Source organism: Bos javanicus, chromosome 8 (assembly GCF_032452875.1).
Source record: "Bos javanicus breed banteng chromosome 8, ARS-OSU_banteng_1.0, whole genome shotgun sequence".
NCBI classification, from domain to species: domain Eukaryota; kingdom Metazoa; phylum Chordata; class Mammalia; order Artiodactyla; family Bovidae; genus Bos; species Bos javanicus.
The window spans coordinates 100538471-100552193 of NC_083875.1; the positions used below are offsets into that span (position 1 = coordinate 100538471).

The window sequence follows — 13723 nt, forward strand, 5'->3', positions numbered from 1 at the left end:
AGTTAGGGGGAAGCAGTGGGAATGGAGGGGCAGCTCAGCTCTGCCTTAGGCAAATTCAGTTCTTTTTTTTTTTTTTTGGAGGTGGAACCAGGAGCACAACTGTGGCAACTTCCCCATTTGCCTTTCCCTTTCCCCTTTCCTGTTGTGTTATTCCAATCTCCTTTCTCCCAAAGCAGTGAGTGGTGGGATTATGACCCAGGAATGGGCTCTCTGTTAATCTTCCAGTTCTTGCATTTCTTATTCCAACTGAGAGAAGGAAGTGAAGCACTTTAGTTTGTGAACCATGGTCATGTTTCCCCCCCCCTCCCCCATCCATTAAGTTGATGCCCACAGCTTTCCAAATGCTGGGGAAGGAATTAGTCAGGCTTCCCTCAGCACCAGAACAGTGTTTTGCATGGAGGATAGTAGGTGCAATAGTTACTTTCTAATTAAATAAAAGGAAACTTTTACTGTTACATATATTGTAGACATGATGGATCCAGCATGAAGGGGTCTCCTTTACTGTCATTTCTCAGTACATTCCATGTAATCTCATTATATGCTAGCGGCACCAGTCACGAATCCTCTTCTTTTTTCCTTCACAAAATGGCACTACTGGAAAAACATTATTTAGTAGCAAAATATATTTTAATTGAAAAATCATTTTAAGTAACTGAATAAAAATGTATACCAGGAACCTTCCAATAGACAGCAGAGTATGTACATTTTGTGAGAGTGGAGCAGCATCTATTTAATATATTTTTATATAGAAAATACAGGCATATTTAAAAATGGAAACATGTAAGAAGGTATGTCACAAGAAATAACAAACTATAACACAAAATAAAAGGGTCAACCCAAAGTAACAAGTCGACTGAAATGAGACAAGACCCAGCACCGTGTTGGAAAGTCTTCACGTAAATTGTGTGATGTCCAGGACTGCCAGGAAGAGATGATCCTGCATTTCAGGAGAGCTGGTTGGTTGTGCGGTGGTTAAAACCCAGTCCTCCTTTTCCTAGAACAAAAAACAAAGATTCAACAGTAAAGAAAGGGGAACAGCTGTTTGGGGGCTGATTAAAACACAAATTGACAGCCTCAGATACCTGGCGTCACCTGTGATGTGGTTTGGATGGATGGGGGTCATTCCTTGAGAAAACGAAGGGGCACAGAGAAAAAGTACTAACGTACCAGCACACTGGAGTTTTAGTCCTGGCTCTGTCACTCATCTGCTCTGATAATCTGCTCATCTGTAGAATGAGGGCTTTGGACTTCGTGAACCTGAAGGTCTCTTACAGTGTGAACTGTCTACGGTTTTTATTTACGGCATTTGTTTAGGATCCATTTTGTGTGCATAGTCAGAGGAAACACAGTATCTGCCTTGAGGACTGAACCATTTGGGAATGACTCATCAGGAGAGAAGGCTACAGATTGAGGGACTTAATGAATGCCACAGGGTACTTCTCCACCAGCTGTCACGACGCCTGAAAATCACTCTGTCAACCAGCTGTGCTGTACTAAGTTGCTTCAGTCGTGTCTGACTCTGTGAGACCCCTGGGCTGCAGTCTGCCAGCCTCCTCTGTCCATGGGATTTCCCCAGTAAGAATATCAGAGTGGGTTGCCATGCCCTCCTCCAGGGGATCTTTCCAACCCAGGGATCAAACCCGTATCTCTTAGGTCTCCTGCATTGTCAGTGGATTCTTTACCATGAGCATCAATTTTTATGTCTTTATTAAGTATGAGGGAGACAATCTTTGAGGCACTCAATCTTACAAAAGAGAAAGAAGTATTTGTAAACATTTATTGCTTTGATTTCTCAGAAAAGCTTTCTCTCCATCCCATTTCAGGAAATTATATTCCACCTTTCTTTCATCAATGAATTGTCAGTCTCTACCCTTTACCCAAAGGCATGGTAAAAGTTTTAGCAAAATGAACTTTCACATTAGAATAACCCAACCTAGGATCACCACTGACTGATCCATGGTGGACCCTTGAATTAATCTGGGCTAATGAGTTCTTCTCCTGCAGTTTTAAAATGGATCAGCACATTATTTCTGTGGGCAGCGGGTCCTTCCACGTGAACTGAGAAGCAGAAGAAAGCGCTCTGCATTGTGACGATGGAGAAGATGCTGGAGACAGGTGAGATGGGAGGGGAGAGACTTTAGATGTCTTCAAGTCCTCAGTCTGTTTGCCCTCATGCTCAGCCAACCCATGTATGGGATTCCATATGAGGTCTCATTATTGTGATAACAGAGTCCTTTCTTTGCTTAAGCCACTTGGAGTTGCAATAACAGAGTCCTAGCTAATACAGGTCTCCTTTAAAACCCATCACAGTATAAGGAGAGGGGGGCTGCTGGGTCTTCTGGGTTGATCTTTCCTTGAATTTGCCATCATTTTTTTTTTTTGATTCCTTTATCACGCTTTTGAATTAAAAAAATCTAGATTTTATTACCTTTATTAATAGCATTTTGTTGTTTATAAAGTAAGTTATTTCTGGATATTCTCTGGTCAAGAAAAAGTTCCTGTAGGGGTAGTTGACTCTTGAATAATGCAGGGGTGAGGGGTGCTGACCCGCTAAGCAGTCAAAAATTGGTGGATGATTTTACCATCAGTTGGCCCTCTGTATCTGTGGTTCCACATCCACAGATTCAGCCAACTGAAGACTGTATAGATCTGTATTATGGATCTATTGGAAAAAAAATACATATATAGGTGGACTCATGCTGTTCAAACTCATTTGCTCAACGGTCAATTGTATTTTGGTATTAGAGAACCACACAAACTCTGAGCTTCCTTTATTTATCTGTAAGATGAAGTAGCTGAAACATAAAGCTTAAAATAAGAATGTTACAAATACTTCCTGTTCCTTTTTGAGTCACTGTCATTGTTTCTATCTTTGCTTTTTCTTTTCTTTGCTTTTTTCATTTCCCCAGAAATCCTCTCCAGTTTGATTCTCATTTTCTTAAGTTCTTTCAACTCTGCTCTCAGGTAAAACTATCATTTTTCTGTTAGAAACTTCTAAATATACTTGTAGAATCCAAATTTGTCCTTCAGGGTTCAATTTTTTTTCTTTCTGCAGAGATGCATATACTTGAGTTGATATAAAGAAATTCACTAGCATGAAACAGATATTTTCAATAATTAAGTTTGTATTTAAATAGATTTTTGTCTTGGCAAGTTGACTTTAATAGTCCAATCAAAATTAAATAAAAGGACATGAAAAAAGAAATACTCTTTCCAGTTAACTGAATTTTTCACTTAAAAAAATGAATATGGAAATACCCATTTTTTAATGATTCCTATAATATAGAAGTAAATGTACATAATACAAATCTAAGTGATGTAATATAATGATGTATATTAAAAATTTTAAATAGAGCTGGTAATATTCCAACACTGCAAATATTTATGTGGACAATGTTATAATATTGAAAATATTTTATCAATGGTATGATGCAGTATGTAATCAAAATGATATGGTACTGGCATAAAAAACAGACCATAGATCAATGAAACAGAATAGAGAACCCAGAAATAAATCCACATATATATGGTTAATTAACTTATGGTAAAAGAAGTTACCATAAGTTCTTCTTTCTCCTAGGAGAAAAACATAGGCCATAGGCTCCTTGACATCAGCCTTAGCATTTTTTTTTTTTTTTTGGATTTGCCATCAAAGCAAAGGCAACAAAAGCAAAAATTAACAAGTGGGAGCACATCAAACCCAAAACTTCTGCACCATAAAGAAAAACATCAGCAAAATGAAAAGACAACCTACTGAATAGAAGAAAGTATTTTCAAACCATATATCCTATGAGTTAATGTTCAAACTACATAAAGAACTTACAGATGTATATGAGAAGATGCTCAACATCACTAACCATCAGGAAATACAAATTAAAACTACAATGAGATGTTATCTCAAACCTGTTAGAATTGCTATTATCTGAAAGGCAAGCAATAACAAGCATTGTTGAAGATGTACAGAAAAGGAAATCTTGTGCACTACTGGTGGGAGTATAAGTTGGTGCAGCCACTGTAGAAAATATTATGGAGTTTCCTCAAAAGATTTAAAATAAAACTACCATGTGATCCAGCAACTCTCTGGGCACTTATCCAAAGAAAATGAAAACATTAATTGGAAAAGATGTCTGCATTCCCATGTTCATTTTGGCATTATTTACAATAGCCAAGACATGGAAACAACCTGTGCCCATCAATGAATGAGCAGATAAGAAAATTTTCTTTATAAATACACACACACACGCCTCACAATGGAATATTATTAAGCCATAAAAAGAATGAAATCTTGTCAACTGTGACAAATGGATGGACTTTGAGGTCATTCCTGCTGCTGCTGCTAAGTCACTTCAGTCATGTCCAACTCCGTGTGACCCCATAGACGGCAGCCCACCAGGCTCCCCAGTCCCTGGGATTCTCCAGGCAAGAACACTGGAGTGGGTTGCCATTTCCTTCTCCAATGCATGAAAGTGAAAAATGAAAGTGAATAGGCTAAGTGAAATGAGTCAGAAAGAGAGAGACAGATACTGTATCATTTTGCTTATATGTAGAATCTAAAAACAAAAACCAGAACCAAACTTACAGATACCGAGAACAGATTGGCGGTCGGCCAGAGGTAGAGGTGGGTGGGGGGGTTGGGCAAAACGGGTGAAACGAGTCAAAAGGCACAAATTTCCAGTTATAAAATAAGTAAGTCATGGGGATAGTATATATAACATGGCAATTATAATTAATAATACTGTACTGCACATTGGAAAGTTGCTAAGAGCAGTAGATCTTAAAAACTGTCATTTCAAGAAAAAAATTGTTATAACTACATACGTGGACTTACATAGTTAACTATACTGGGTGATCACTGCACAATGTGTACATATAGAAATACTGAATCACTATGTTATACTAATATCCTAAACTAATACAATGTTGTATGTCCATTATACTTCAATAAAAAGTTTATGATATTTAAACTTTCAAACTATTTTTCCTGTATTTTGGGATAATCTTTTCTCAACTATGATATTTATCTGCTTACAAATGAGAAATCAATTGCTAGAACACATTTTTACATAAATTTTCTTCTAGTCCATTAAATACTGACTATATATACTGTAAAAAATATGGAACAAAAATTTTGACTTTAAAAATAAATGTTCCTTATCATCAATACTATTTTTATTATAAATAGGAATGCAAATGAACATCAGTAAACCATATTGAGTTCATCATTTATTTGTATCCTTTCTTATGAAGGGTGAAATCTACCATTCAAGAAGGCGTTATTAACTTGTTTAATTAACCCCTTTCTCTTTGTCAAAAAACTACACAAATTTGCATGTCCTCCTTGTGCAGAGGCTATTCTAATCCTCTAAAATTGTGTTGCTTCAATTTTAGTATTTGTGCTGTAATAAATGTGTGTTTTTGAGAAATCATTGTTTTATCTGTCAAATATTAAGTAATACTTCTTCATTTGGTTTTAGTTCAAATCTCAAAATGGATATTTCTGGATACAAAATGCTTACCTTCAAACCAGAGATATCTTCTGGCTCTTGGGGCAACTTAACTTGAATTTCAGTCCTCTCATGTTGTAGATAAATAGTAGTTTTTGGTTGTCTTACCTGGAACAGTCATGTCCTGTCCATGCTGAGAGACAATGGCATCGGTTTGGTCTTACGCATTTTCCACCATTTAAGCAGGGAGACTGGCAGACAGCTGGGATGAAAAATTCATGCGTTTACTTAATGAATACTAAGCAATCACGAAGATGCTCATGAAGACATACAGAATAAGATTTGACTCTGCTCTCTGCTCCAGCTGCCACCATTCCTCATGGACTACATCCTGCCAGTTGGCTCAATCTCACATTATTATGTGGTATCACCTCCCTCTGCACTTCCAAGCAAGAATTGATCTTTATATTTAAATCCCAGCTTAAGTTCTACCTGCATACTCTGAGTCCACTAATTTTTCTCTTCTTTAATTATTTATGTAACTAATTTGACAGTTTTGAACTGAAAATTATTCATATGCTCAATGAGACTGTCGAGCTCTTGAGAGAGCCAGCAATGAACTATGACTGATGAAGTCGTTATATCAGATGTTAATTCTTACGACACTAGATCAGGCACATAGACTGGCTAACATAACAAATGATTCAAAAGCCCTTTGTGCTTGCTAGGAAATGTATTTCATGGCTTTTACCAACTTTAATTGGACTTACAGACTGGGGTCGAGTTAAAAATGAGCCACTGATGTAACCCTGAGTGAAAGCTGAGAGATTTACTATACAGCCATCTTTCTCACAGTCCATAGTCTCAGGGTCAAACTCTTCTTCTCCATGAATCTGCTTGTTAAAAAACCTAAGGACACTAAAAACAGATGAAGACCAGCCTGTTTAACGTATCAAATAAAAAAATAAGATGCCTGTTAGGAGAAAGTTGGAAATGAGAAACATTTCAGTCTCATTATAGCTTGGAAATGCAGGCTTCCCCAGATGAAAAACTCATCTTTGGTGACAGATAAAGAAACGTCACTTCTTTATCACTCATTCGTAAAATATAGGGAAAACGTCAGCAATCCAGGCACTTGATAAGCATTGAGAGAGGATAAGAATGAAAACACCAGTCTTTGCTCTTGGTGAGCTTTCTTGACAAGCAAGCCAACAAAATGCACATATTTGCAATATAACAAAAAGGAAATTATGAAATGAAGCAGGGTCAAGAATAGCAAAAATAAAACTCAATAATCTACAACTAATTCTCCATAGCTGTTTGCTAATGTTAAAAAATCACTCCTTTTCAATACCATGAATTTAGCAGTAACTGACTGTACTAATAATTTTTAAAAATTATTATTTTTCACTTCTCCATGTAAAAGCTTAACACCTTCCTCCTTCCCTATAACATGGGTGACACCAACGTTCCATTCTGGGCACCTTCTCATGCCACCTTCTGCACAGATTTCTTTTCTTCCACAAAAGTTTTCCAGTGATGACTAATATCTGTCTTCAATGCAGTGTATCTTCTGGGAAGATACATCATCCAAGTGCCTGTCAGACCTCTCCCTTGTGTGTTCCAAACTCAGTGTGTTCTTGCGCATGCATGCACGCGTGCTCAGTCATGTCTTTACCAACTCTTTGTGACCTTATGGACTGTAGTCTGCCAGGCTCCTCTGTCCATGGAACTTTTCAGGTAAGAATAATGGAATGTGTTTCCAGTTCCTCTTTCACAGCATGTATTTTCTTAACTCCTTATCTGTACCTTCAACCTCAACTGTCCTTACTTAACTCTTTATCTGTATCTTCAAACTCAGCCTGTCCTTACTTAACTCCTTATCTGTACCTTCAAAGCTCTTCCTTTTGGGTTCCCTGTCTCAGTAAATGGCACCATCTTCCACTCAGAAGCCTAAACTGGAAATGTCAACCTTAACTCTCCTTAGACCTTTATTTCCACAATAAATCTATAGCCAGGTAGTGTGGATTCATCTATCTTCTCTCAAATATATCCTTTTTGGTCACCATTTCTCTAGACTTCATTGAATGTCAGTGTTAGTCACTCAGTCATGTCCCACTCTTTAGGACCCTGTGGATTGCAGCCCGCCAGGCTCCTGTCTATGGGATTCTCCAGGCAAGAAGACTGGAGTGGGCTGCCCATCTCTTCTTCAGAGGATCTTCCCGATCCAGGGATCGAACCCAGGTTTCCTGCACTGCAGGCAGATTCTTTACCTCTTGCCAGTTCAGGCTGGGATAAGTCTCTAACAAGTCTATTTTTAAGGCTAGCTTTCTGCCCTTTTCTGTACTGTTCCCAAAATAATTTTTCTAAAAGAAAATCTAATCACATGATTTTCCTGCTTAAGTCCCTTTAACAGCTTCTGTGGCTCAGAAGACATAATTAAGTACACACTGCACTTCCTAATCTGGCTCTGCCTAGCTTTATATTTCACTTCCGGTCATACCCCTCCACGGCCTCTATGGCTTCTGCTCTGGCTCTAGTTAGCTGATCAAGTTTGTGTTACACTTCTATGCCTTTGTCTGGAATGAGCTCCACCTTGTTCTTCCTTTGATTCTACGCTTGTGAATCCTTTTCTGAACATCTACTGGGACTTCCCTAGTGGCTCAGACCATAAAGTGCCTGCCTGCAATGCGGGAGACCCAGGTTCGATCCCTGGGTCGACGACTGAGTGACCTCACTTTACATTTGGGATGGTTTACTCATTTTACTATTGATATGTAGAGAGTTCAATTCGCCTCCAGTCACATACTTACAGGCCATTCTGCTATAGGCCATTCTACATCCCTTCTTCTTTTCTAGGCTGGATTCTGGAGAGCAAGATCTCCTGTTTTATACCCTTTTGTATGTTTAATACCTAATGGATGTAAGTGGGGTCTTTGCTGAGGTAGCTGCAGCAAAACTGAAAACCATAAAGACTGTATGGCTCATGTCAGGCAGGTGCTTAATGTCAGGAGCTAAGGAACTAAAAGAAATCCAAATGAGTCAGATCAATTGAGCTTTAAATGGCGTGTGTGTGTGTTTAGTCCCTCAGTCGTGTCTGACTCTGTGTGACCCTGTAGACTTTAGCCTGCTGGGCTCTGTCCATGGGATTTTCCCGGCAAGAATATTGGAGTAGGTTGCCATTTCCTCCTCCAGTGGATCCTCCTGATTCAGGGATCGAACCTGCGTCTCCTGCATTGCAGGTGGATTCTTTATTGTTGAGTGACCAGGGAAGATCCTTAAATGGCGTGGTTCTAGCTAACTGTGTAATGTCTAGAGATGGAATGTTAGAAAACAGATTTCCGTGGTAGAGAGCAAGTTTAGGGATAACAGGAAACTTAGGCAGGCCTTTGGAGGTGAGTTGGAACAGGCAGTAGCCATGTCTGCAGGGGACAAGATGCGACTGGCAGGAAGGGAAGTAAGTGTATCAGCTGTGCTGCTGCCGGTCCACGCAGTGCCTCAGGAGGCAGAAGAATCTGGGCTGGATGTGGAGCCAACAAGCGACCATCTCAGGTTCTTAAACAGGGCAAAGATATGCCCAGAGCCGTGTGTAATGGTGTTATTTTGGAAATAGAAATGGGAAGGTTAAGTAGTAGACTCTGGCAGTGATCCAGAGGAAAGGTCTTCTACTAGTTGGTGATAGTGGAGATAGAGTAGGATGCAAGAGATATGGAGTGGGAAGAAACAGAAAGGAGTGCTGATACTGATAGACGAAGCGGGAGGGCGACTTACGAGTGTCTCCATCTGGAAGCAGGCTGCCAACACCTACAGAGATAAGATGCCTGGGAAAGGGCAAAGCTGGTTTGCAGATAGGTTCAATTTTGTATGCATGAGAAATATAGATAAATAGCAAAGTTGGGGGCTCCCCTGCTGGCTCAGTGATAAAGAATCCACCTGCCAATGCAGGAGACATGGGTTCCACCCCTGATGTGGGGAGATCCCACGTGCCTAGGTGCAACTAAGTCTGTGTGCCACAACTGCTGAGCCATGCTCCAGAGCCTGGGAGCTGCAACTACTGAAGGCCAAGTAGACCGCTAGAGCCTGTGGTCCGCAGCAAGAGAAGCCACTTCAGTGAGAAGCCGGAGCCGCAACTAGAGAGGAGCCCCCGCTTGCGGCAACTAGGGGAAAGCCCGCACAGCGACAAAGACCCAGCATAGCAAGATAACAAACAAATAAAAAATGTTTAAAAATCAAGGTTGATTTGTGATAAAGAAATACCAAACATTACTTTAAGACTTTCAAATACCCCTTACTCTAGCCCTTCTTTTTCTTTTATTTTTATTTCATTTTGTTTTTCCCAATTTTTCTCGAGGTATTTCAAATTGGTTCCTTTCCTCTATAACCAACAGAGTCATAACCAATGTAAGCCATTAAAGGAATCTAAAAGTTGTCTGTGTTTTCCATAAAAGTTTATTAAATAATAAGTGAGAACACGGGATGGTGATATCAGATTTTAAGGGGTGTTACAGGAGGCTTCTTTGAGACTTTAGTGAAAGTTATAAGCCCACTTATACGGCAAGATACATACATATCAAACTTTTAATGTAAGAGTGAAATGTCATGGGTTCCTACACCACCCAAAGCTCATCTATGGTACTCTAAAATCAACAAGGTTTACAACAGAGCATTAGTGATAATACATCAGGAGTCAACCCCTGTACCATTTCATTTGACGTGTGCCTTTTCTCTGATGAAAATAAAAATGGAGAAATGCAAAAAAATCAAGAGTTTCAAATAAAAGCTTCAAATTTAGCCTCCAGTATTACATTGTTTCTTTCCTACACTCATGGATGGCTCACTTTTGGCTTTATGTGGGGTGGCTGCACATCTGATTTGGGGTTTTTGCAACTTTGACTCCCATTTCCCTGACTTGCTTCTTAATAGCCCCTTTCATCTTCCCAACCTCCCAGTTTGGAGGCTAAATTATACAGTCACTTGAGCCTTAGAGTTCGTGACAAGCTCTGGTGTCAGTTGGCCTGCTCTGTTTTACAATTAACCTCATAGGAAGTGGTATAATTATTATTTACAGGAGCAATAGTAAGGGTTAGAGTTAATGCAAAATAAATACAGTGAGTTCTATGCTTTTAACAGTTGCCTGACAATTAGGACATTAAAAAGGTTAAAAAAATCTATCATTTTAGACTGTGGGATTATTTAGACAATTACTGAAAAACCTGTCATACGCGGGCACTATGCTAGCTACTGAGAATATAAAGATCACAAATATCCCTGCCTACCAGTGGCATACAATCTAGTGAGGGCAGGGAAAGATCAAAATCAAGCAATTCAACAGACAGCAAAGTATAGTGGATAGGCAGGTATTTGAGCATGGGTCGCTATGAGGACATGTTTATCACAAATCAACAATAGTTTGTTACTGTCTTCCATGATAAGGAACCATCTCTTGTTGAGTTATTTCACTTTAACTTCAATTGTATTTATTTAGAGTCCGTTCTTTCCAAATAGTTACTGCAAATTTAGTGATTTAGCTTCATAGAGATTTAAATATTCTTCTGAACTTCTGCATTATGTTTTCTCTCCATTGTGCAACACAGAGCAAATGACATGAAGAAGGCTGACCAATGAGTTAACTCAGATGCTCTTATTTGTCATACCACCCTGAGAGGTGTCGCTGAGGTAGAAATAGGTTGAGCACTGAGACCACCATTCAAGAGACCATCTTGAGGAATTCGTGAGAAACCCTGATACCCTTCTGTTTTACTGCCACCTCTGAATCTGAGTCACACTCATCAGTGTTCTCTAGGGTTTCATGGAGCCCAGGCACCAATAAAACCAACTATGCCAGGATGCCTACCTGTATGACAGCGGGACCCTGTCCAGCCAGGTGAGCAGTCACATTGATAAGGGGCCACACAGCGACCGCCGTTCAGACAGGGAAGAATGCAGATCGCTAGAAAGGAGATCAAAAAGGACTGGATCAAAACCCACACACTCAGACATGATCGAGTGTTCCAAAGATATTTTCCAGGAGGAGTAAAACCTTAGATGACCCACTAAATAACCTTCCCGTATATGCTGTGTTTATTAATCAGTATTATTGGGAAAACACAATCCAGAAAGTCAATCTGGACCCTTAGCCTCGTGTAACGACTCCAATGCCAAGTGCACTCTTTCTGAGAGGACACACTGAAATTGATGCCTGCTAAGCGCTTTGCTTTCTCTTCACAAAATAAGCAGAATGCTTTTCATTCATTATCGTTTCAAATTTCCATTACAAATTACATAAAATGCTCTAAGAGGGTTTGGCTGCCTTGAGGTTCTCTTCTTGGCTGTAATTAAATGTGAAAATGGCAGTCAGATAAGCTCTTCCGTGGGCTGGTGTGGGCAACACTTTAGTAGCCGCCACCCTTTATTTCCTTGGAGCTGAGGCCTAATGGTGACTGAATCTGGCCTCCCTGACATTCTGCATGGCAATCATTTCTCCTACTAGAAATCCCTGAGGTCCGTAAAGAGGTGTTATCTGTTTAAAAGAAGTGAGACTGTTTATTGACTTGGTATTCAAAGCATGGTTCTCAAGACCAAAACATTGGCATTACATAGGACTTAGCTGGAAATGCAGAATCTCAGGTCCTGTCTTGGATCTACCAAATCAGAACCCGCATTGGCCCTCTCCCTGGTTGTCTGTAAGCATAGGAAAGCCTGGGAAGCCCTGATCAAATGCACTGATCAAAGGCACATGTTCAGCAAAGCCAGGCCTGTGATGATCCTTGGCATTCTAGTAGGTCACACGTGGAAGCCCTAAGTAGGAAGGTAGGACTGGGGAGAAGAAGAAGGAAAAATTCTCTTCTTTCTGAATCACCGTGAGAACACTTGCTTTGGTGAGCAATTAGCATCCTAAACTGATTTCCGTTGTATATTTTCCTTTCTTGATTAGTTGAAATACTTACACTTTAAAAAGTTTCAGAATTTCTAATAAAATGTCTGGCCTTAGGAAAAACTGATATAGACCAATGGCCATCATATTAATGACTCAGTGTGATTAATACACTCCCAATAAGTTTATCCATGTGTATATATATTTTAAAGATTTTGAAACAAAGTATAGTTTAGACATTAAAAAAATTAAAGCCACTTTTTCACATTCTCCTGGAAACTCAAATTTAAATGTATTTTTCCTGAGGACTGAAATTCTGTATTAAAGTATCAAGCATTGTCTAGCTACTGGAGTACCAATTTATTCTTTTTTAATTGCAAAGAGCTACTCTTAATGAATGATGGGCTCCCTATCTTACCTGCAAAGTACAATTTTATGCAATGCCATGAATTTACACTAACTGTAGCAAGAAGCAGCACAGAAGATAAATGGACTTGAGATAAAGGGAGACCAAGGTTGGGAAACCCTTTATTATAAGCTCCTTCCCAAGAAGGTTCCTGGAAATCTGTAGGCAGGTGGAGATGGCCTTAGATGGATTTTGATAACTGTATTTTCAAGATCTGTAATATTCTAGATCTTCTGCAATGAAATGACATATGTAGATAAGCTCTCAGCCCTTTGTCTGGTGTGTTACGGGATTTAAGCAAGAAAATTCCTGCCACTAGTAAAGCCAGTTCCTAGTAATGCCCCTAAGTTGACAGCTTCCAGGCAAACCATTGGAACTCAAAGTAAAATCTTAGGACACAATTTGTAAGATATGAGGACAGACTCACGCTCTTCACAGAGGCGACCCATCCAGCCGTCTGGACAGGAACAAGCATTTGGGCGTTGGCAGATCCCTCCATTCTGACATGGGAATCGACAAACAGCTGGAAAACAAGCAGGATGGGTCGTAAATCTAGGGGATTCGGGAAGGCAAGGCTGGTTGTCAGAAAACAGGATTGATCATTTACATTTCAGATTATTTCCTTGAATCAAGTCTTAAGGAAGAGAAACGAAACCCAGTTTCAAGATTTGGCTGGGGATGAACGTGAGGGGCTCAGGAGGGACATAAACAAGTTTGGGTAGTTCTGAGATTATAACTATCAAACATTTTAGTAGTTTGGGGATTCAGGGCAAAAGAGAACAAAGTGGTTTTTATAAAAGATTGTCTCCGTTTATCTGGACCAGGGGAAATGCCTTTCTAGGAGATTTGAAAATTCCCTTAAAGGAAGCCTTTGATGGCTAATAGCTCTCTGGTGCTGCCAGGGTTCCCCATTCTCTTAAAGAAGTGATGATACAAACAAGTAAACAGACACACAACTCTCATTGACTTCTGACTTTAAGTGACACTTGAGCTATTTCT

At 39.6% G+C, this 13723-nt stretch overlaps 1 protein-coding gene across 1 annotated transcript in view; it reads right to left on the reverse strand.

The window, feature by feature from the left end:
• Positions 1 to 304: 304 nt before the first annotated feature.
• SVEP1 (sushi, von Willebrand factor type A, EGF and pentraxin domain containing 1) overlaps positions 305 to 13723 on the reverse strand; it is a 207297-nt gene continuing 193878 nt past the window's right edge. Inside the window, exons 45-48 of the mRNA XM_061426467.1 lie at positions 13152 to 13247; positions 11299 to 11394; positions 5613 to 5706; positions 305 to 994 (exon numbers count right to left, since the gene is read on the reverse strand). Coding sequence (XP_061282451.1) covers positions 973 to 994; positions 5613 to 5706; positions 11299 to 11394; positions 13152 to 13247 — 308 coding nt within the window. The 3' untranslated portion in view covers positions 305 to 972. The remainder of the gene's footprint in view (positions 995 to 5612; positions 5707 to 11298; positions 11395 to 13151; positions 13248 to 13723) is intronic.